The 22,414-nt window shown below is 59.2% G+C and overlaps 3 protein-coding genes across 12 annotated transcripts; all 3 read left to right on the forward strand.

Annotated features, from left to right (window-relative positions):
* The first annotated feature begins 1,827 nt into the window (after positions 1-1,827).
* Positions 1,828-10,143, forward strand: XKR7 (XK related 7). The gene is made up of 3 exons (XM_003212088.5): positions 1,828-2,421; positions 6,577-6,776; positions 6,884-10,143. Exons 1-3 carry the CDS (start codon positions 2,012-2,014, stop codon positions 7,834-7,836), a joined length of 1,563 nt encoding a protein of 520 aa, XP_003212136.5. The 5' UTR covers positions 1,828-2,011; the 3' UTR covers positions 7,837-10,143.
* Positions 10,144-10,309: 166 nt separating this feature from the next.
* On the forward strand, positions 10,310-14,184 carry CCM2L (CCM2 like scaffold protein). Of its 3 annotated transcripts, none has more exons than XM_085241289.1 (10): positions 10,310-10,982; positions 11,139-11,306; positions 11,481-11,564; positions 11,682-11,841; positions 12,261-12,709; positions 12,789-12,924; positions 13,041-13,104; positions 13,213-13,363; positions 13,447-13,585; positions 13,761-14,184. In XM_085241289.1, exons 1-10 carry the CDS (start codon positions 10,953-10,955, stop codon positions 14,036-14,038), a joined length of 1,659 nt encoding a protein of 552 aa, XP_085097415.1. In that variant the 5' UTR covers positions 10,310-10,952; the 3' UTR covers positions 14,039-14,184. The 3 variants fall into 3 exon arrangements, with proteins under 3 accessions (XP_085097415.1, XP_010720975.2, XP_085097414.1); XM_010722673.3 differs by having other exon boundaries at positions 10,451-10,982; positions 11,658-11,841; XM_085241288.1 differs by having other exon boundaries at positions 10,465-10,982; positions 11,658-11,841; positions 13,216-13,363.
* A 116-nt stretch (positions 14,185-14,300) lies between these two features.
* Positions 14,301-22,315, forward strand: HCK (HCK proto-oncogene, Src family tyrosine kinase). Of its 8 annotated transcripts, none has more exons than XM_085241296.1 (13): positions 14,301-14,952; positions 15,758-15,848; positions 16,126-16,165; positions 16,330-16,429; positions 16,516-16,614; positions 16,759-16,862; positions 17,074-17,223; positions 17,480-17,632; positions 17,728-17,910; positions 18,092-18,168; positions 20,048-20,201; positions 20,466-20,597; positions 21,408-22,315. In XM_085241296.1, the coding sequence occupies exons 2-13, from the start codon at positions 15,759-15,761 to the stop codon at positions 21,608-21,610; spliced, it is 1,485 nt and encodes a 494-aa protein (XP_085097422.1). In that variant the 5' UTR covers positions 14,301-14,952; position 15,758; the 3' UTR covers positions 21,611-22,315. The 8 variants fall into 8 exon arrangements, 7 of the variants coding, with proteins under 7 accessions (XP_085097422.1, XP_085097421.1, XP_019477886.2 ...); XM_085241295.1 differs by having other exon boundaries at positions 14,301-14,919; XM_019622341.3 differs by having other exon boundaries at positions 14,301-15,848.
* The last annotated feature ends 99 nt before the right edge of the window (positions 22,316-22,414 follow it).

The raw sequence follows: 22,414 nt of genomic DNA on the forward strand, positions 1-22,414 counted from the left end.
ATCACGACCTTTCTTCTCCTGGACCCGGCGCCATGGGCAAGCTGCTTGCCTGGAAGCTGGACTCAGCCTGGAAGCTCGTTCAGATTGATTGCATGTTTATGTTCCCTCCTGGGAACCTGTGCAGCCAGAGCATGTGGCCATCCACCCGCTGCTATGGGATGGTTTGCATCTGTCTGTATTTTGTTACGCATTGAAGGTTTGGGTTTCAGCATGTTCCTTTTTCTTTCTTTCTTGAAGCACTTTTATTTATGCAGCTCGAAACCCCCCCCGCCTGTCTGCTGACAGCTGCACAGGAAGGCTTCAGGGATGTTTATGGATTTTTTTTTCCCCTCGTCTTTTCCTGTGATTGCCAGGGTCTGCTGTTAAGATAAATCAGACATCAAACCACAGTCACCTCGCATGCAGGCATTGGACATTCAACTCTGCTTTGGGGGTGGCATTTCGGGGTTTGTGGAGGAAGGGATCTCTCCTCCCCCTAGTTTCCCCTTGTCCTGCAGCTGTGCCTACCATCACCTGAGGGTTATGGCACCAGCCCTGCGCCATTGCCTAGACTCCCAGGGACAGCACTCAGACCCCTCTGCACCAGTGGCACTTCCCCTGCCTCTGGACAGCCAAGGCTCTTTTCCTGTCCTCCTGGGATGCAGGCAGCATTCCCGCCTCCAGCTGGGTATTTGTGGAGGGGATCTGTCAGAAACATCTCAAGGTTAGGTGGCATTTAAGTCGCGTTACCTGTACTAATACATGCACCTTGCAGAGGGCCTGCCTCTGCTCCCCTGGACTGCCCAATGCCTTCCTCCCACTGCATATTCCCTGGGCTTCATGCAGCAGCAACCCAGGCTCTTCCCAGCTCTAAGCTGATCCCCATTGCCACTATGCAAGACGGAGTTGGAAAGTTGGCCGTGTTTCCTGGGTTAAAACAGACTCCCCCTCACTCTGTGCTGCAGTGTGTGTGCCGTGGGCCAGGCTCCATCCGTGTGCTTGGCTCCTCCAGCAGCAGCCGTTCTGAGGTGAGCCTGGCAGGCTGAAATGCAGCCGGCAGAGAGGGGCTGAGGCTGCTGTAAAGAGACAGCTGCCTCCGTGCCATCACTCTCCCTGGAGACACCCTGCAAAGTAGCAAAAAAGCCCTTTTCCCTCCCCTGTGAGTCTCTGGGCGCTGCTGGGAATGCTGGCACTGGTGCTCCCTGTACCCCATGACAAGGGATGCTCAGGACATGCTGCATCTAAACACTGATAGGCAGCAAATGGAGAAGTGGAGGGGGAGAGCCAGGTCCATGCACAGACCTCGGTGCTTGGCCGGGTTGTGCGGCTCCTCAGAGCCTCTCCCCATGGCTGGGCTTGGGTTCACCCCAGTGGGCTCCAGGTGCCGGGGGGAGCAGCCCCAGCAGCTGCCCTCTTCCCTCCCTCAGGCTGCCTGGGTGGGAGCCTGGTGGCCTATGTTCCTGTGTCCCTATGTCCTTGAGTCCCCGTGATCCTGTGTCTCTATGTCCCCACGTGTCTGTGTCTCTGCGTCCTTCTGTCTCTGTGTCCCCACGTCCCTGCCCCGGCCCCACTGCGCCTTTGTACACCCAGGTCCAGGCTCTCACCTCTCGGACCCATTCGGGGCCGGACCCACGGGCAGGCTTTGCCGTGCTGAAGGCTGAGGGCTGGGGATGCTCTAGCCGCTGGCGATGCGGGCGGAGGCACTCGGGCAGCGGGGCCGGGCATTCAGCCGGCGGCGGGGCTGTGCCGGTCCGAGCCGGGGCTGCCGGGGATCCGGGCAGGGGGAGGCGCCCGCGGGGCGCTGCCCTTTCCGGGAGAGGGGGAGCGGCGGGGCCGGGGCGGGGCCGGCGGGGGGAGCTGCCGCGGTGGGGGAGCGGCGGGGCCGGTGCCGGTGCGGCGCGGCTGGGCCCGGCCGGCGGGCGCGGGGCGAGGCCGGCGGGGGGGCGGGCGCTGCCGGGGCGGGCTCGGCGGCTCCGTCCTCCCTCCGGAAGTCTCTCCCGCTCCCTCCTTTCTCCTCCTCTCCCCCGACAACATGGCCGCGAAGTCGGACGGCGGCGGCGGCGGCCCGGCCGTGAGGCTGGAGAGCCCGGAGGGTGGCGGAGGGCGGCGGGCGGGCGGCGCGACTCCCCCGGCCCGGCGGTACCGGCTGCGGGACGGCTGCTGGGTGCTGTGCGCCCTCCTCGTCTGCTTCGCGGACGGCGCTTCGGACCTGTGGCTGGCGGCCCACTACTACGTGCGGGGGCAGCGGTGGTGGTTCGGGCTGACGCTGCTCTTCGTGCTGCTGCCCTCGCTCGTGGTGCAGCTGCTCAGCTTCAGGTGGTTCGTGTACGACTTCGCCGTCGGCACCAAGGACAACGCCGGCGGCCGCCGCGGCTGCTGCCGCCTCTGCGTCTGGTTGCTGCAGGGCTGCATCCACCTGCTGCAGCTGGGGCAGGTCTGGAGGTAAAAGGAGGGGGTCAGAGGGACGGGATGGGGCTGAAGCTAATGGGGCTGTAGGGCTGCATCCAGCTTCTGCAGCTGGGGCAGGTCCGGAGGTAAAAGGAAGGGGTCACAGGGATGGGATGGGGCTGGATGGAGGGGCAGAGCACAGTATGGATATGAGCGGGGATCCCCAGGTGCAGGGAGGACGGAGGACACAGGTGGGGATGGCCGGGACACAGGTGGGGGATGGAGGTGGGCATGGCGATGTGCAGCTGGGGTGGGCGTGGAGACCAATCCCTCTGCAGCCACAAAAGGGGTAGGGGGTGGAGGGCTCTTGGCAGAGCTTGGCTATGAGCAAGAGCTGTGGGCGTGGGCAGAGTGTGAGGGGCTGCAGTCCTGCTGGGTGGCACAGGCCTGTTGTCCCTGGGTGGTGCTGGGCCTGGTGAGGGTATCTGCCTGACCAGGGGGACCGCATCCTGGGGATATGCAGTGTTCCTGCTGGGCACCAAGCACCTCGGGCTCAGAGCCTCCTCTCTGGTTTCTCCTTCTCCTGCTTGGAGCTATTGTGGGCAAGGGGGGAGTGGTTGTCCCCAGGTTTCCCCATGGGGCTGCATTTCTGCTCCCTGCCCTGCTGGGCCTGAGGCAGAACGAGCAGCAGTTGGCCCAGAGCAGACTCGAGCCCCTCGAGCATGCTCCTCTGCACCCTCTTCCAAAGCTGATGGTTTCTTGGCACAACTCATTTCCATCTGAGCACCTTCTTTCCCTGTGTGATGGAGCCAGTGCCGCTCCCTTCCAGCTCCGCTGAACTCCATCCACTGTTCTGCAATGGAGCTGATGACTTGAGATGCTGGGAGGGGAGTGGAGACAATGGCATATTCCTGAAACAATACCCTGAGCAAGCGATGCTCTTGGTCTTGTTTTGGTTCTGCTTCCTCTCCTGAGCTACTGTGGCACAGAGGCCGCTTTCCTCCTCCTTGTTGTCTGCATGCGCTTCTCTGCTGCTTTTCTTGGGATGCTGTGGGGATCTCTAACTTTGTTTCACAGAGCAATGTGCTCTGTCCTTCCCTCCCCGCCTGCCCCCCACCCCTCAGTCCAGCTCTCGATGTGGTGGCAGCAGGATGGGAGCGATCCCCTTCTGGGTGTGCTGGGAGAGCTGGGAAAGAGGATGAGATCCCTGAGGCTCGGTGAGCAATTACTGGGGTTTGGTTGGAGCCGGGTCAGGTTTTGCTCCCAGTTGTGTCAGCCGCAGTCTTCTATCTGCTGCAGGCTCCTAAGCCAATTAAAGTGGTAACTCTCAGCACTGACCCTCCAGGACACGTTGGTTTCAAGCTGCAGCTGAGGCTCTTTCTAATCCGAGGATTTGGGATTTGCTCGGGTGACCAGTTAAATGCAGTTCGCTAAACCCATTAGCGAGACTGGATCTGGTGCAGGTGGATGTGACAGTTTAAGAAGTGTTGAATTATAGCCAAATAAACACTGCGTGTGAAAGGAAGGCTTTTCCTTGGCCATGACGTTGGGCCCTCCCTGCTCGTGCCTCCCCTCCTGCATTTATCCAGCCCTGTGGCTAGGGCCACTGCAATTCCCTTGGCAGCTCTCACCCACACCAATCACTCCCTGCACGGCCCCCGATTCTCCCCACAGTCCTGAAATTGGAGTGGGGTGGGCTGCAGGAAGGGAGCACCCAGGGACCGTGGCCTGCTTGCTGGCCAGGCATTGGTCTGCACACGGGGCTCTCCCCAATGGCTCGGCTTTGTGGGTTGTGTCATGGATTGGCATGGCTGCAACAGGAAAGCAATTTTCTCCTTGTTTTAATAAAGCGATGAGGGATAATATCTCCAATTACCTGTCAAGAAAATCATACTTCCTATTGCTCACTTTCAGAATGGGGGAGGTCCTGTGGCTTCTCACCTGAGGATGATGACTTCTGGCATTGGAAGAGCCAGGGTTAGGGTTAAGATTGGCATTAAGATTAGGAATAAGACTCTGCTTTTCTCCCAACCTTTGCAAGCTGGAATGGCAGTGGGACCACAGGTTTAAGGGCTGTGATGTGGCTGTGGGATGATTGATGACTGCGGGGCTGCGCTGCGGGGCTGGGGGTGAGCAAACGGTGCTCCTGCCCCCACTGCCACCCCAACCCTCCGTGGAGATTTTTGTCATATTGGGCTTTTTAATACAAAGGAGGCAGTAATTAGCCCTAAGAGCTCTCTCGGTTTGTTTCTGCCTCATCATCAGTTTTTTGAAAATTAAATGATTTTTTTTTAAAGTAATTGATTCTGTATTTCTCATGCAGCTGCTGCTGCGCTCAGTTCATAAAAACCTGGCGGTGCTCCGTCAGCGCGCGGGGATCTTTTCCTGGGCTGAAACACAAACGGCGTGATCAAATGCATAACAAATAGGAATCAGCATTTCATTCTGGCAAGTTGATGGGAGATGAAATCTCGGTTTAATGAGCTGACAGGAAGGTGGGAGGATAACCGGGCCCCGTGGAAAGCGGGGGGGGTCCGAGGGACACTTGTTGAGCGGTGAGGAGCCGCAGATGGGGGTGTGTGGTTCCCCAGCCTCACCCCACTTCCACTATGGTGCTGGATGGAAACGGTATAATTTGCAAACAGGGATGTCTTGTTTGGCTGCCAGCGCTCAAAGATCTCTGGGAGGCTCTCAGGGACGGGTTGGCAGAGCTCAGCCTGTGTCCCCCCCAGTTTCCCTCTGTCCCCTTTGCTCCTTTTGGCCACACCAACCCCTCCAGCACTGGCTCACAGCACAGCCCTGCAGGATGCGGCCACCACCACCCGGCACTGGGCTCTTCTCCAGAGAGGAGAGGCTGCAGAAGGAGCCATACGGAGCAGGGATGGGGAGAGGGAGAAGCCAGATGGGAAGGCTGAAATCAGCCCGGCTGAGCCCCGGCTGCAGCAGGGCCCTTGGGCTGCCCTGGCTTCATGTGAGCCAGAAGAAAGGATGCTGGAGCTGGGCAGAAGGGTGATGGAGCCTGGCAGGAAGGTGATGGAGGCAGCTTTGGAGGATGCTGCAGGCAGTGCTGAACTGACACCCCGTGCCCCTGCCAAGCATCACCAGGAGCCCCGTGGGGTCGGTGTCCCTGCCTTCCCTCCTGCATGCTGTGGGAGCAGATGGTGGTGGCAACAGGGTGGCTTCGGGGCCTGGGTGGCACCAGCTGATGCCCCCCCACCTCCAGGCCATGCAGCCCCCAACACTGCACCAGCCCTGCGATGGCCACTGGCGTGGGAGGCGTCGGGACACGGCCACTGAGGGAACTGGGCCGGCTTCTGCCTCCTCCTGCTGATGGATGAGCTGAAAGTGCTGGGATCAGGGCTTCTCCCAGTGCTCGCGGGCTAATGGAGTCGACTGACAGCATTTTATGGATCTGATATAAAGGCCATCAGTTTGTGTGACATTTTTACTAGGTTGGGAGGGAGCTTTATGGTCTGACTTCCTTTTGCTTAATCTTTCTGTTTTCGTACTCATCCGTCTCCCTTCTCTCCTACCAAACCTGTGTGCAGTCAGCGTGGAGCAGCCCGGACACATCCATCCTTGTTTCCCCTCCACAGTACATGTGTTCCCTCTCTAGGACACGGCATTTCCCTGAGCCTTGTTGGCCCGGTGCCTTGGGGAGGGCTCCCGGTGACTCAGTGGTGCCTGCGTCGGTGCCACGCATGGCTCCACTGACCCCAACCATGGACCATATGGTTGTGCCCAGGCTCTCAGCCCTGCCAAGAGCCAAGGCAGCACCGGCACGGTAGCTCCCTGTGGGCACCCCGCATGACCAGCTGGTCCTCCTGCTCCCTCCTTCCTCTGCCCAGGGCAGGCAGAGTGGGCTGAGAGCCAGCCAGGACCAAAATATCCACTTTGAGAAGCAGCCTGGCACACCGATGGGTTGCGAGCAGGACACCTGAAATGTGCAGAGGATGAAGAGTGGGGCCATGGATGGGGGAAAGAATGAGATCCTGCGCCAGGGAGAGGAGGGCACAGGGCTGGGTGGGAGTGGCTTGGCACCAGCACCATGTGCAGCATCCCTGCTGCCCCACACCTGCTTGCGTGAGGATCTCCACGGCCTCAGTTAGGAGGGATGTGCCATGCTGCAGCAGGATGGCAGCACCACGGGGCATAGCTGTGGGATGTGAGCGTGGTGGGGGCCGTCCTCAATGCTCCCCCCTCACGCAGGTACCTCCGCACGCTGTACCTGGGGCTGCAGAGCCGCTGGCAGGCCGAGCACCGCCGCCGCCACTTCTACTGGAGGATGATGTTTGAGAATGCAGATATCAGCATGCTGCGGCTGCTGGAGACCTTCCTGAAGAGCGCACCGCAGCTGGTGCTGCAGCTCAGCATCATGGTGCAGCAGAATGACATCGAGGCACTGCAGGGTAGGGACCCTCCGGGCGGTAGGGAGAGGTTGGGGGGCTGCAGCCTGGTCATGGCCGCATCCCCTCCTCGTCCCCCCGCCATTCTCACAGCCCCTCTGTGCCCATAGGGTTCTCGGCCTCGGCCTCACTCGTCTCCCTGGCATGGATGATTGCCTCTTACCAGAAGGTGCTGCGGGACTCACGGGAGGACAAGATGCCCATGTCCTACAAGGGAGCTGTGGTGCAGATCCTGTGGCACCTCTTCACCATCGCTGCCCGCGCCATCGCCTTCGCCCTCTTTGCCTCCGTGTTCCAGCTCTACTTTGGTATCTTCATCGTCACCCACTGGTGCATCATGACCTTCTGGATCATCCAGGGCGAGACGGACTTCTGCATGTCCAAGTGGGAGGAGATCATCTACAACATGGTGGTGGGCATCATCTACATCTTCTGTTGGTTCAATGTCAAGGAGGGACGGAGCCGCTACCGCATGTGCATCTACTACATCATCACGCTGTCGGAGAACGCCGCCCTCACCATCCTCTGGTTCCTCTACTACGACCGCAAGACCATGTCCGACTTCAACGCCTTAATCCTCGTCTGCGTGGTCAGCTCCAGCTTCGCCCTCGGCATCTTCTTCATGTTCATCTACTACTGCCTCTTGCACCCCAACGGCCCCATGTTCGGTCCCAGCTCTGGGGGCTGCATTTTCCGGCAGCGGCCGCCCCCCGCGCCGAGTTCCCCTGCGGACGTGGTCACCAGCCCCCCGCGCTCGCTGCCGCGGACTACAGGGGGGGAGCGGGAAGGGGCGCCGGGGGAGCGGGACAGCTGCGTGCCCGTCTTCCAGGTGCGGCCCTGCGCCCCAGCGCCGCCGGCCGCCCGCACCCCACGGACAGAGGGACCCGTCATCCGCATAGACCTCCCCAGGAAGAAGTACCCGGCCTGGGACGCCCATTTCATCGACCGGCGCCTGCGAAAGACCATCCTGGCGCTGGAGTACGCCTCGCCCAGCACCCCGCGCCTGCAGTACCGCACAGCAGGAGTGTCCCAGGAGCTCCTGGAGTATGAGACCACCGTGTAGGGCAGGGGCGTCCCCGGCCGGGCTGTTCCGTCTCTTCGCAGCGTTTTGCCTTTCTTTTCGGTTTGCCGGCACTTAGGGGTGGCCGTGCCGAGCGCCCCGCGGGCAGGGGCCGGTGAGGTCCCTTGGTGCTATCCCCCCACGGGCTGGCCGTGCGCCGGGGGCTCGTCCTTGCCAAAATACCTCACCTGTGCCTGAGCCGCCAGGTCGGTGGCACAGGGTGGGGGCTGCGGGGTGCACGGGAGCAGCCCGTTTGGTGAGGGGCTTTGGGCACAGCGGGACGTAGCACGGGGGAATGTGGAGAATGTGGGTGCTGGGGGAGAGCCATGGGGCTGAAGGGTGTGGAGTGGGGCTGTACTGGAGTCTGGGGCTCCTGTCGACCTCAAGTAGTGCGTGGCATAGGGCCGGGGCAGCCCCCCCTTGTTCTCCTTCATTTCAGCCTCAATTCCCCCGCACGTGTTCCGGCTGTTCCCCCACCCCCTGGGGTCACTGCTCCATGCATGGGACAGAGATCCTGGCCCTGAGGCCAGTGGTGGGAGGCACAGCACCTCTCCACTCCCTCCTGCCCTTCTGGGAACCACTTCATTGCATTGTGTTGGTTTTCACCAGACGGGTGACATTCTGTGTGACATTTTCTACCTCCACTGACGCTGGTGGGGCAGGGCTTGGCTGGCACTGGGAGGACTGTGCAAGGCAGTGGTGATGTGCCCGGGGGCTCCCCAAAGTCACATTCACTCTCATTCATTCTTCTCTCCATTCCCCAGCCGGGATCGTCTCCATCCACCCCCCATCAGCATCAGCCCCCCCAGCTCAGCAGTGGGAACCTGAGCCAGGACGATGCCCCCAGCCCCCTACTTCCTCCCCAGAGGAGCAGGGCTGCCCTGGGCTCTGCATTTGAATGTGTGCGTGGCTTGGTCCCAGCCCGCAGTGCCCCCTGCCCTAAGGGCTGTGCTGAATGTACCCCCACCCTGTGTTTGTGCCCTGTGTGTGTGTGTGTGTGTGTGTGTGTGTGTGTTTGCAGCTGGGTTCGCAGGGCAGATCTGCTGTCCTCTGGACACACATCCCACCCAGAGCCCCTCACAGCCCCGGTGCCTTCCTCCAGCCCCGGTGTTCCTGCGGTGTCCCATGGTGCTGGGAGGTGCCCATCGGGCTGCATTGCTTTTGTTTCCCATTTCTCCGTAGCTCGAGGGATGAGTGCAGGCTGGGGTGGGCCACGTGGGGTCACTGGTGCTAACTGGTGCTATCTGAATGCCTCGGAACCTTTCTGGAGGAGGGCGCAGAGCAGAGCTGGGTCTGGGCAGAGGGCTGGGCCCCCCTCCCCCCGCGACCCTCACTCCTCCTCTACCACTAGGAATGGGCAAAAAATCCCACTCTGTCCCACCGAGCCCCAGGACAGCCCCAGCCGAGTCCCAGCAGAGGAGGCAGCCCTTATCCTCAGGGAAGTGTAATGGAAGACGGGACCTAGCTGGGCATGGAGCAGCCAGGTGCCAGCAGCTTGGAGCATCCCAGCCACCGAGTAGTTGCTGTGCTGGTGCCATGCTGTTGCCACATCAGTGCCATGCTGGTGCTGGATGCTGCAGCCCTCTGCCCGTGACCGCCATGTGGAGCCACGCCACCTGGGCTGAGGTGCAGCCCGTGCCCTTCCCAGGGGCACAGGTCATAGGGACTCTTTTCTATGCACTCATGCCACGGTACCCTCAGACCCGGGCTGCTCCCATGTCGGGATCAGGGCAGAGGCTGCAGTGTGGGGCTGTGTGGGATGGCACATGGCCACTCCATTGCTTTGTCCTCATGGCCCCCGAGCCTGGTGGCTCCCCAGCCCTGCTCCAGCCAGGCTGAATGGGCAGTGCCAGGGGAATCAAGCCCAGCTGGCAGCAGTGACGATGGCAGCAGTGTCAGGACAGCAGCACTTGCTGGGGTTGCACCAAGAGGGCTCGAGCTGGGGTTGAGCTGGGGAAGGGGAAGCTCTGAGAGACCTCAGTCCTGGCGGGGAAAGCGGGACCGCCCCAAGTTCAGGGAATGGGGGATGCAGCTCGGACCAAGACCGGGCCCCGCTGCTCTGGGCTGGGGCTGTTTCTCCCCAGCAGGGACTGAGGGTCTCAGCCACGTCCCCCCCTGGTGCTTGGGACCTGGGATCCCGGCTGTCATGTACTGTAAATACTCTGTGTGCCACCTTCTTCTCTGGGACCCTTGGCACGGGCAGGGGATGAGCGAGAGACCGGGGTCTGACCGAGACTTTTTTGTATACCACAAACTTTTTGTATATTTTTAATTTTGCTGCAACATGAGATATTAAATTCATTTCAATAAGCACTGCCTGCTAGAGCCTTTTCCTTGCTGGCTCCTCCGGCTCTCCCCAGCCCCCCCCATGCTGTCAGGCTCAGGGCCTTGAAGTGGAGCTCCCAGGATGCTGGGGACATTTGGGAATAGCTGTGGATGAGCCACCTGCTTGGGACCCTCAGCCCTGCTGTCTCTGGCAGGGAAGGGGTGTGTGGGCAGGATGTGATGTGCTGGGGAGGAAACTGCTGGACACAGCCCCGTCGCCAGCGATCCCAGTCCAACCTCCTCCATGCCGGGGGGCCCTATTCACCATCTGACCCCCAGTCCCAAAGCAGGGGTCCGTGGGCTGCCCTAGGGTCAGAGAGCTTTGGGCATTGCTGTGTGGCCTCAAGATGGAGTCGTCCTCCATGCCAGGAGGCAGACAGGGGTCCTTGGGATCCCCGTGGTAGTGAGGGGCAGGGGCTGATCTGCTGCATAGTGCACAGGTACCTCAGCTCTTGTTCTGGACCTGGTCCAGACCCAGTCCCAGCCCCATACTACCCACAGTCACTGTCTTGTACCAGTCCCAGTCTCAGTTCCATGCCAGTCTCATACCAGTTCTGGTCCCAGTCCCAGTCTCAGTCCCAGTTCCAGCACCAGTCCCAGCTCAATCCCAATCCCATATCAGTTCTGGTCTCAGGCCCAGCCCAGACAAACTCCAGTTCCACTGTCAGTCCCAGTCCCAGCCCAGTCCAGCCCAGCACCCGCGGAGGGGCAGGAACTCACATCCGAGCCATTCTGGTGGAGTTTCCGACAGGAAAACAACAAAGGCGTTGGACAGAAAGGACGGCAGCAGCGCCATGGACTGCGAGACCAAGAAAGGGAAGAAGGTGTGTGCGTTCTGGGGCCATGGCTCCTTGGGTCTTGGAGTGCCGGGATGAGGGTTGGGAGATGGGGGGGTCCCCTCGATGCTGTGGTTGAGCCCCCCAGGTTTCAGGGGAATCGAGCAGGGAGGAGCTGCGTTGATGTGTGCCCACACCCCGCAGGGCTTCGTGTCGCCCATCCGACGCCTGGTGTTCCCCAAGGCTGCACGGAGGGCAGCTCTCCGCAGCAGTGTCTACCGGCGGCCGCTGCACTCAGTGCCGCTGTACCCCCCCGACTACCTGATCGACCCCCAGATCCTGCTGCATGACTATGTGGAGAAGGAGGTGAAGGTAAAGTAGGGGGTTACCTGCAAGGGCTGGGAGTGTTTCTGGTCCCCTTCTGCCCAGAGACTGGGAGAGCAGGGAGGTGCAGGTGTGCTCCCCATGGCCCTGCGTTTTATTCCTCTTGCATACCGGGGGGGCCGATTTTGCATCCCAAAAGTACCCCAGGCTCTGTCCTCCCAGTTTTTGGGCCACTTGACCTGGGTAACAGCCTCGCTGAACCCCTCCAGCCGGGATGAGGTGCTGCAGCTGCTGGACACTGCCAGGGTAAGGGAGTGCCCAACACTCCATTTGTCACCCCACAGTGCTACCCCACAGTAGCATCAAGTCCCCACACCCCAGAATGTTCCCTACTTGCAGCAGCTGAAGGAGCTGCCTCTGCAGACGACCCCGGAGCAGGACAGCATCCTGAGCCTGTCTGCCCGCTGCCTGCTGCTCACCTGGCGTGACAATGAGGAGCTGATCCTGCGCATCCCCACGCATGAGATCGCCGCAGCCTCCTACCTGCGTGACGATGCCTTGCACCTCCTCATCCTCAAAACAGGTGCAGGCACCCCACTGCAATACAGCTGGCCCCAAGCACCTGGCACCCTCATGCGATGGGGAGGAGCCAGCTCCATCTTCTGACAGGGCATCACCACGTGCAGCAGCTGCCCACTGCTCCCATTGCTCCTGCAGACAGCTCCCAGCTGTTCCCTCAGCCCCAGCTGCACTTAATGGCAGCAGGAGAGGATGTGGGAAGTGCCCCCCGCCCTCACTGCATCCAGCCCAGATGAGGGAACAGGGGCTCTGGTGCTCAGCAAACCCAGGCTCAGCAGCAAGCCACAGCCAGGCTCCTGGGGAGGGGGCTGAGCCCCAGACTGGGCATGGGTGCATCCCTAAGCCCACCCAGTCAGTGGGATGGGGCAGGCCTGAGAGCTGGCGTCCCCGGTCTGATGCCCCGACCCTCCTCGCTGCCTCCAGGCCTGGGAGTGGACCCAGTCCCCGCTGGCGCATACCCCGAAGCGGCCCCGGTGCCGGAGGTGCTCCCGGCGGAGAAGCGCTCGGGGAGCTCTTGGCCGGAGCCGGGGCGGCTGGGAGGTGCGATGGAGCGGCGGCACACCATCTGCAGCCTGGACTGGCGTGCGGCTCGGGGCGGGCAGGAGGGCCGGCAGGGCGGCAGCCTGGAGCGGCGGAGGGGCGGCAGCTGGGAACGGCGACAGCGCGGGCGGCCGTCGGGCAGCTGGGAGAGGAGGCAGCCGTGCGGCGGCAGCTGGGAGCGGCGGCGGATCGGCACCGCGGGTGGAAGCTGGGAGCGCGGCACCGGCTTCGGCAGCTGGGAGCGACGGCACCCCGGTGGCAACCCGCTGGATCCCCAGGAGCCGTGCCCCGATGCGTATTCCAACCTCGTCATCCTCGCTGTGCCCAACAGGGTGAGCACCCACGGGTTCCCGGCACTCGGTTTCGTTCCTGGCATGTGCCCACCTTCCCATCCCCTCTGACCCTCTGCAGGATGCGGCCGAGGAGTCCTGCGCGCTCATCTGCCAGGTCTTCCAGATCATCTATGGCGATCAGAGCATCGAGTGTGTGGACCGTGCCGGGTACCACTACACCTCCACACCCACGCGGCCCTGGCTCTCCAGCAGAAGTGAGTGGATGGAGGCGGGTGTGGGAGCCTTAAGTGCGGTGACACGGGGCTGAAGGGCACGAGCACAGCGTGGGGGCTCACACCCTGGTTCTCTGAGCTCAGCTTTCCCTCCCCAGGTGAGAGCTGCCGCACAGATGGGACGTATGGCTACGACGCTGACTACAGCTGCTGCAGCTCCTTGTGAGTTCCCAGCTCCAGGGCAGGTTCACATCCTCGCTGCCCTGCCCGACAGGTGCTGTGCAAGAGCATTGCCAGCACACACTGACCCCCCCCTGCCCTATCCTCCAGCAGCAATGGTTCCCACGAGACATTTGAGGCATATTATAGCGGGACATCCTCGCCCTCCTTCCACCAATCCCACCACAGCCTGGCCACCGCCTGCAGCGGCAGCGACCAGAGCAGCGTGGGGCTGGAGCAGCTGCAGGACTACATGATGACGGTGAGGGCTGGGGGCAGGTAGGGGATCCCACTCCTCTCCAACACCTCTGCCCCCAGCCCCGACCTATCCCTGTTTCCCCACAGCTGCGCAACAAGCTGTCGCCCCAGGAGATCCAGCAGTTTGCCGTGATGCTCCGCGAGTACCGGCTGGGCACACCAGTGCAGGAGTACTGCACAGAGCTCCTACGCCTCTACGGGGACAGGAGGAAGTTCCTCCTACTGGGTGAGTGCCCCAGGGATTGGGGCAGCCCTGAGCAATGGGTCTATCACTGTGCTACACCATCCGTGCATCCTTAGGGATGGGGTTGTGGGTGTGCACCAAGCGGTTGGTGGGACCCCGCTGCCCCCAGATGGGGTTGGCACGATCACACCATGAAACTTCGTGGCATTTGTCCCAGGGATGAGGCCCTTCATCCCCGATCAAGACATTGGATACTTTGAGACCTTCCTGGAGAGCATCGGCATCCGGGAGGGCGGCATCCTCACTGACAGCTTCGGCCGCATCAAGCGCAGCATGAGCAACACGTCGGCATCAGCTGTGCGCAGCTACGACAGCTGGTCCCTGCGCTCTGAGTCCGAGTCCTTCAACCGCATGATTACCAACATCACAAATGACATTGAGGCACTGGCACGGGATGAGGAGGAGGAGGAGGAGGAGGAGGACAACTACCTGTGAAGGAGGCACAGATCACCGTGGAAGGGACGGGGCTCTGCTCTTGGTTGGGCTGATGGCATTTCAGGGCGGTATCGGTCCAGGGGAGCCCCCACCAGCAGTGCCAAGTGCTGTAATTTTTGCAGATTGCAATTAAATGATCAACAGGGGGATTGGAGCAGGTTCTTCCTCGGTGCAAAGGGAATGTGTTGGGCAGGGGGTGAGCTGGGGCACAGGGGCAGCTCACAGATGGGACACCCACCCACCCCAGTGATATGACAAGCTGGGCTGGCACAGGATGGTGCTCTCACAGCAAACTGGGGTCAGTGCAGCTGTGCTGGGATGGGAGGGTGGCAGCCACAGCATCCTTGTGCTGGGGGTCTGGATGCACTGCAGTGAAGCATTTGCTTCCCTACAGGATAGGGAGTGGTGGGGATGGCTGTTCCTGGACTAAGCAAAGCCCCCAGGAGCCCCACAGCCGCGAGCAGGGGGCAGCACCTGGGCAGGCAGTGTGAGGGCTGCCCGCAGCAAGTTATTTCCCTAAAAATGATGTATGCAAATCCTTATGCAAGTGAGGCACTCGAGTTTTCTCTTTACTCCTCCTGGGGGCACAGAACTGGATGGGAAGTGACAATGCTCTGGTCCCATCCTGTACCCCATCCTTGCTGCTCTCGTCCCACAGCGGGTAGGGAATGGCTGTACGGCTACCAGGGCTGCTCGGGGCCGAGGACCGGGATGTCACTGAGGGCTGGGACAGGGAGTGTCGTACCGGAGAGGGGCGGAGCCATACCGGGTGAGGCGCGGCCACACCGGGGCGGGGAGCAACATCCACCGAGCTCGATGCGGTGGCAGCAGCAGTGGATTTGGCTTTGGGACGGGGACCGGGACCCGTGACAGCAGCCAAGGTGAGAGAAGAGCCTCCTGGGCAGCGGAGTCAGGTGGGACTCAGAACCCCCCGTAAAGGGCTGCCCTTCACCATCCCTGCCTGAGACAGCAGAGCTGCTGCAGTGCTGCCCTGTGCTGGATTTGGCTCCTGTCCTGTCCCTGCTAGGTGTGGTGACCACAGGATGGGAACCAAAATTTGGGGATGGCAGGGGGGCAATGCCAATGAAGTTGATGCTGGGGTGCTGGGAGGGAGGAGTTGATGCTGTGGTGTCCCTTCCTGTCCCCACATTTGGGCTCAGCCACAGGAGCTGCAGAACATGAGGTGCACCAGGGGATCCCCATTGCTACCAGGTCACTGCATGGGACAGTGCCTCAAGACGTGGAGAGTTGGTGACTGTGAGGTGCTCAGACACATCTGCTCTGCTGGAGAGCACAGTGAGCAAAGGCTCTGGCTTGTTGTAAAGGGCCAGGAGTGAGGGTGACACAGCTGGGAGGCAGCAGCGATAGTCTCTCGAGGACCGTGGGACTGAGGTGGTGCTATGCATGTCCCTCGCAGTGCTACAGCCCTTTGCTTCCTCCTTCGCCGCACCCTTCTCCTTTCCCCTGGGCTGAGGTCTCTGTTGGACAGAGGGAAGTGCCTTTTGGGGGCTTTCCCTGCAGTACTGCTGCTGGCAGCACATTTTCCTACTGACATTTCTTCGGGGGAGAGTCTGGCTTTTGCTTTTGTGGAACCCAACCTGTTGGTGTGAGCAGGGCTGTGGACACCCAGCTGTGCTGGAGTGAGAATTGTGGGTGTGGGGCTTTTGGTGCAACTTCTCCCCCTTCCCCCCCCGCCCTCCCATCCTCACACACACACAGGATGGGTTGCGTGAAGTCAAAGGAAGATAGCATCCAAGAGAAGATGCAGTTAGGCCATGATAAGAAGGACCCCACGTCTGGCAGCAAGCAAGTAAGTGGGAGCTGCAGTGTCCTGGTGGGCACAGGGGATATGGAGCCACCTGGGTGGCAGCGGGCACAGGGCTGGGGTGGGTACTGAGATGGGAGTGCAAGGTCTATCCCAGCCCAGATTGGTGAGAATAGAGGAATGTGGACAGTCAGAGAGAAATGAAGGTGTTGAGGAAGGAGACGCTCTGACAGTGCTAGGCAAGCTGGACGAGTGTCCAAGACCCCCACGGGTCCCATCGTATGCCATCATTACACTCTCCTGTTTGTTGTTCCACTTGCAGCATGATGAACACGGAGTGTCTGTGCCCCCCCCGGCGGATGGTGCGTACACACAGTGATGGGGAGGAGGGGAGTACAGTGGGGTCCTCAGTGGAACCAAACCTGGTGGTGTGGGAGTTCTGTGCTTCCTGGCAGCAGGGACACGTGGGTGTGTGGTGCGTGGTCCCAACATGGGGACAGGCACACAAGAGCCACTCTCACTGCAGGCTCAGGGGACAACGTGGTGCTGGCACTGTATGACTATGAGGCGATGCACTCTGGGGACCTGAGCTTCCAGAAAGGGGAACAGCTGCAGGTCCTGGAGCAGTACGTGTCCCCTGCCCAGGGCTGTCCCTATGGCTCATGGGTGCTGGCAGTGCCCTGTGCTGACCCGTGGCTGTCTGTGTCCTCAGGCTGGGAGAGTGGTGGCAGGCACGGTCGCTGGTGACAGGGCGCAAGGGCTTCATCCCCAGCAACTTCGTCGCCCGAGCTAACTCACTGGAGGCAGAAGAGTGAGCATCCCACACACTCCCATTGCAGTTATCTCCAGTCATACCCCATGTCCTCATCGTGCCAGGGCTAATAGCCCCAGCCTGTGCCAGCCTTGGCTTCCTGGCTCCCAGCAGCGGTCGTTGCTTGCTCTGTTCCTGCTGCAGGTGGTTCTTCAAGGGTATCAGCCGGAAGGATGCGGAGCGGCAGCTGCTCAGCCCCGGGAACACATTGGGATCCTTCATGATTCGGGACAGTGAGACGACCAAAGGTACCAGGGGGTGAGGCAGCTCCAGAAGGGCCTCCCTTCTGCACACCTGACCAGGAGAGAGGATCGATACACCATAGGAGCTCTGCTTTGCTGAACCCCATGAGGAGACGGGATGTACTCCCATGGGGCTGCTATTGCTGCCTGGGGCTGTGCTGGGGCCAGGAGCCGAGGGGATGCTGCCCCACGGCACAGCTCGTCCATCCCTGAGCAGGTTGCTACTCCTTGTCGGTGCGGGATGGGGACGGCCTGCATGGAGGCAGCATCAAGCACTACAGGATCCGGACACTGGATAGTGGTGGCTTCTACATCTCTTCACGCAGCAGTTTTGACACACTGCAGGAGCTGGTGGAGCACTATAAGGGTGAGCCCTGTCACACTGCTTCCACTGAGACCGTGGCCACTCTGTGTCCCCCCACAATGCCTGGCAGGGGTGTTGGTAGCACCAAATGCTCACAGGGCCTGGGAAATGCCTGTCCCCGTGCTGGTGCCCTCGCTGTGCCATGCTGCATGGTAATGCTCAGCTGTGCTATGCTGCAGTAATGGTGTTTGACACCAACTGATGCCCCAAAGCCACAGACCACGGAGCCTGGCTGACTGCGCTTGCTGCTTTCTGGCAGGGCAGAGTGATGGGCTGTGCCAGAGGCTCACCTACCCCTGCAGTGTGCCCAAACCCCAGAAGCCCTGGGAGAAGGATGCCTGGGAAATTCCTCGGGAGTCGCTGAAGCTGGAGAAGAAGCTGGGAGCCGGGCAGTTTGGAGAAGTGTGGATGGGTGAGAGTGAGGGTGGCAAAAGGAGAAAGGTGAGGGATGGGAGAAGTGGTGGAACGATGGTGGGATGATGATGAGTGGGGCTGGTATTCTGGCAGCAACCTACAACAAGCACACCAAGGTGGCAGTGAAGACAATGAAACCCGGCAGCATGTCTGTGAGTGCCTTCCTGGAGGAGGCAAACCTCATGAAGAGCCTGCAGCACGACAAGCTGGTGAGGCTGCACGCTGTGGTCACCAGGGAGGAGCCCATATACATCATCACCGAGTTCATGGAGAAAGGTGCTGCTGGCCTGCACGGTGTGGGACATGGGGGTGCGGGAGGTGGGGGCTGGGGGGGGGGGGGTGCGGGGACAGCCCTGGCAGAGGGAGAGATAGGGACAGGAGGGGACCTGTGCCACCAGTGGGTGAGCATGGGAGTTGTTGGGCTGCAGCCAAGCTGAGCGCCATGCTATGCCTTCAGGGAGCCTGCTAGACTTCCTGAAGAGTGAGGAGGGCAACAAGCAGCCACTGCCAAAGCTGATTGACTTCTCTGCGCAGGTGAGCAGGGCACAGATCTTCCCCAGCTTCCCGTTCCATCTTTCAGTTCTAGCAAAGCAAAACTGAGCTCGAGTGGCTTAAATCCCTTGACATGTCTGGCTTAAATCCCCTCATGGCTGGCTTTTGGGGACCTACCCTTCCTCCCTGCCTAGGATCTATAAAGCAGAGTGCAAGGCTTGGTGCCTGGGACTGAGTGCTGGCAGCGTGCTTCCAGGGAAGGGAAATGCTGCAGAACCTCCATGCATGGTGAGGACTCACAGAACAGGGGATGCAGGAATGGGGCAGTGAGGTTTGTTGTGCTGCAGACTGTGGGAGCAGATGTGCACAAAAGGAGAAGCAGTCGCTTCCTCTCCATTAACCCACTAACTGCAGCAAGCCCAGGCACTGCCAGCGCTGGCCCTGAGTTCCTGCCCCATGGTTTGCAGCCCTGGGGGCCCATGTTGCAGCTCTGCTTTGTAGGGTGAAGGGTGTGCTGGCTCTCTCTTGCTCATTTTTGCAGACCTTTCTTCAGGATGTGCTGACCCTGAGTAGCACAGCCTCAGCTGTAAGCACGCAACTCCCCATGGAGCAGCAATGCCTAGGGGAGGTTTATGGTAGAAGCTATGCTTAAATTCATCTTCCAGCCAGAGAGTTGCCATGGGCTGTGGGAAGGCAGCTGGAGAGAAGAGAGACTCAGTGAAAAGAGGTTCAAGGATATTTTCAGGATTTGGAATACAGCTGGGTGTGCTCTTACCCACCTAGCTTTGCGTGTGCAACCATTTGTGCAGACACCATCCTGGCACTGCTGCTTTTGCAGCGCCTGCAGCTGCTGGCCAACAGCCAACCTTGGAGCCAAGTTCGGTGCCTCGATGAACGGAGGAACCTGAGCAACAGCAAAGCTTGGGTTGGAGCCCAGGCTTTGGAGGTGCAGAGCAAAACACTGGCTCTGGAGCACATCCCTATAAGCCTATCGCGCTCTGTGCAACACCGGGCAGTGAGCAGGCAGTAGCTGGGATCCTGGCTGGAGATGCTGCTGAGTCACAGCCAGCAAAGCCGCATGGGACCCTGCAAATAACCCTTCCACTCTTGCAGTGCCTGCTTACTTCTGTATTTTGTGCATCTTACTGTGGTGTAACAGGGAGGGGAGTGCTTCCTCTCCAGCTGCTCTGGCCCTTTCACCTTCCAGATGCTGCTAGCATCCCAGCTCAGGCTAAGTCAGCACAAAGTTGGGTTTGGGTTGTGCACCCAGCAGTGCATCTCTGTGCTGCTCAGGAGGCAACAGCTGCGCAGTCACCGAGCATAGAGAGCACAGAAGATGGAGCTGGGGCCATCTTTGGGGTCAGCAGCACTATCCTGCCTCCGGGCTGACTTCACAGCCCTCTCTAGAGACCCATCTCAGGGCTTTTTATTCTCCCCAGAGAAGCCCTCTCCATTTGGTGCCCTTTTAGCAAAGAGGAGATCCCCGCTTCTCTCCAGCAGCTGTTTGTGCATTTGGAGGCTGTTCTCATGTCTGCTCATAATGGAGAATGATTTACTCCTCGGCACATTTACACGGCAGCTGCCACACTTTGGCCTGTGGGCATCCCCAGACATTTGCTCCTGAGCATGCCAGCTCCCTGGACACCAGTTCTTGCTGCTGTTCTCACACAACCGTAAACGAGCAGTGCTGGGTCACCCCAACCTCTTTCAATATCCTACACTGCAGTGCTTCCCACGCAGCCCTCGATCACATTTCCACCATAGATGTCCCACCCCCTGCCACAGCTCAGCCCCCTCCTGCCCTTCTTTCTGTGTGCTCACAAAATCAGTTCAGCTTTTTCCATTCCTAGCAACAGTCACTTCTATGGGCTTTGTGTTATTTCAAACATACCTGCTTTTCTGTCTTTCTGCTTTTTTTCAGATTGCAGAAGGAATGGCTTTTATTGAGAAGAGGAACTACATTCACAGAGACTTGAGAGCTGCCAACATTCTTGTGTCAGCGATGTTGGTCTGCAAGATTGCAGACTTTGGGCTGGCCAGGATCATTGAAGACAATGAGTACGTAGCTCGGGAAGGTACGAGAGCTGCTGTGGGAGCCTGACCCCTTCCTGGGATGGTGAAGGGCTGTGGGATTCCCTAAGAGCCCCTCATCAATGTGCAGCCTTGGCAACAGGGACCCAGGGAGAGACATAGTGCAATGAACAGATGAGTGAAAGCCCCTCTCATTTGCATTGCTCCGTATCTTCCTCTTCTGTTTGTTTCTTGTTCCCCATATTTCACTACCAAATTCTCAGCATTTGGGTTTTAGCTCATGTTTCTCATTGGATCTCTTGAGCCAGGTGCCAAATTTCCCATTAAATGGACTGCACCAGAAGCAATCAACTATGGATCTTTCACTATAAAATCTGACGTCTGGTCCTTTGGGATCCTCCTGACCGAGATCGTTACCTACGGGCGCATCCCATACCCAGGTACAGAGGTGAAATTCCTGCTCTAACCCAGTTCCAAAAGATGTGCTCTGTGTTCTGGGCTCCATCTATGGGGTTTTTTTTCTCCATGAAGTTAGATCACAAAAAGCAGAGGCAATGGCAAGGAATTTGAATCTCACACTGGAAACAGAGCTCAGAGATCTCAAGGTCACAATTATTTGTGTTTATAGCACCTACCCTTGTTTTTCTGCTTCCTGCAGAAGAGCTTGTTTGGAAGCAGAATTTCAGTTCAGGGCTGATAGCTGTGCCAGGTGTTTTTGGGAAAGCTCAAACAATCTGTATATCATCATCATTAGTAAGTGTTCTCTATTGTATGCGAATTGCTTCTCTGGTGCCTTTTTTCATTGGAAAATGACTGTACCTGGAAAGTAACCATTGCCACAACCCATCCATGAAGGCTAAGGAGTGGCTTAAAGTGTTGTGGGGGATGGACCAACTCTGCCATTGACTCTATCTTGTTTTTATCAGTGACACAGGGAAGACTGGCTTATTAAAGCTTCAGCAGATGGAAAAATGCAGCCTTTATTTCTTGGGAATTCATACAAAACAATTACGATTCCCATCTGATCTGCTCAAATGGGGTACAAAACTGCAGGTGACAAGGGATGTGGCATCACCATTACTGGCACGTTTCCCTGAAGAAGAGCAGGATCTTCCCTTCCCCTGTTCCTCCAACCTATCCTTTCTCTCCACAGCGACGTTGCCCAAAGGATGGGGGTTGGGTTTTGTGTGTTTGTTACTTTTTAAAGAAATCAGTGGCAGCCCCTGAAATATTCTGCCCCACTTCTGTAGGGATGTCGAGCGCGGAGGTGATCAGAGCTCTGGAGCACGGCTACCGCATGCCCCGCACAGAAAGCTGTCCTGAGGAGCTCTACGATGTCATGATGAGATGCTGGAAAACCAAACCAGAGGACCGTCCCACCTTTGAGTACATGCAGAGCATTTTGGAGGATTTCTTTACTGCGACAGAGGGCCAGTACCAGCAGCAGGCATAGAGCAGAAAGTGTGGTGAAGGCAGCAGAGAGCACTGTGCACGCCATCCCAGCAGCACCACACGCACCCTGCTCCTCCCTGTCCCACTTGTGGTGTTCAATGTGTGCCTTCCTCATCTGCCAGCCCGGTACAGAAAATGAAGACTTCCAGATGTGGTCTGGCTGGGCACAAGGGGCAAAAGTGGAGCAGTTCATTTGAGCCTCTGGGTACAGCACTGCAGCACTTCATCTCATCCCTGCCCCGGGACTCTGAGGAGGTGTCACAGAACCACAGCTCCCTTTGGGTGTCCCACACGCTTCTCGTGGTGCTTCATCTGCTGAGCGTGAGGAATGCACGTGTAGCGGGGCTGATTGCACCTCAGTGATATCATACAATCACAGAACCACAGAACACGGTGGGATGGACGGGACCCACAAGGATCGCTGAGCCTCTCTGGGCCCAGGGCTGCCATCAGCAGCACTGCAGGGCTTTGCACGACGAGCAACGAATGTTCCTTACACACTCATTTTGTCCTTACACACTCATTTTGTCCTTACACACTCATTTTGTCCTCCTGGTTTTCTTAGTATTTAAGGATGTGGCATCCGGGGAAGAAGAAGAGAGGGAGAATTATTTTTGCACAGAATGTCCCCTCCTTCTTACAACAGAGAGACAGCGATTTTTGTTTTCTCCTCACATAAACAAACACCGCTGTTTGCTGGCTTTAATATCTGCTTTGAGACGCTTCTGTTTGTAGTCAATAAAATATTTACGCCACCCCACAGCCGCAGCCCTGTCCATGGCACCACCTCAGCTCTGTACAACCG

This window comes from Meleagris gallopavo, chromosome 22, assembly GCF_905368555.1.
Source record: "Meleagris gallopavo chromosome 22, MGAL_WU_HG_1.1, whole genome shotgun sequence".
Taxonomy (NCBI): Eukaryota; Metazoa; Chordata; class Aves; order Galliformes; family Phasianidae; genus Meleagris; species Meleagris gallopavo.

What these genes read in the sequence shown, in the direction of transcription:
- XKR7 (XM_003212088.5), top strand. Translation starts at nt 2,012, where the DNA reads ATGGCCGCGAAGTCGGACGGCGGCGGCGGCGGCCCGGCCGTGAGGCTG. An exon ending in CAGCTGGGGCAGGTCTGGAG is followed by an intron (nt 2,422 to 6,576) that starts GTAAAAGGAGGG and finishes CCCCTCACGCAG; the next exon opens with GTACCTCCGCACGCTGTACC. An exon ending in TGACATCGAGGCACTGCAGG is followed by an intron (nt 6,777 to 6,883) that starts GTAGGGACCCTC and finishes CTGTGCCCATAG; the next exon opens with GGTTCTCGGCCTCGGCCTCA.
- CCM2L (XM_010722673.3), top strand. Translation starts at nt 10,953, where the DNA reads ATGGACTGCGAGACCAAGAAAGGGAAGAAG. An exon ending in CCTCCTCATCCTCAAAACAG is followed by an intron (nt 11,842 to 12,260) that starts GTGCAGGCACCC and finishes CGCTGCCTCCAG; the next exon opens with GCCTGGGAGTGGACCCAGTC. An exon ending in TACAGCTGCTGCAGCTCCTT is followed by an intron (nt 13,105 to 13,212) that starts GTGAGTTCCCAG and finishes CCTATCCTCCAG; the next exon opens with CAGCAATGGTTCCCACGAGA.
- HCK (XM_019622342.3), top strand. Translation starts at nt 15,937, where the DNA reads ATGGGAGTGCAAGGTCTATCCCAGCCCAGATTGGTGAGAATAGAGGAA. An exon ending in GCTGGTGGAGCACTATAAGG is followed by an intron (nt 17,224 to 17,479) that starts GTGAGCCCTGTC and finishes GCTTTCTGGCAG; the next exon opens with GGCAGAGTGATGGGCTGTGC. An exon ending in CACCGAGTTCATGGAGAAAG is followed by an intron (nt 17,911 to 18,091) that starts GTGCTGCTGGCC and finishes CTATGCCTTCAG; the next exon opens with GGAGCCTGCTAGACTTCCTG.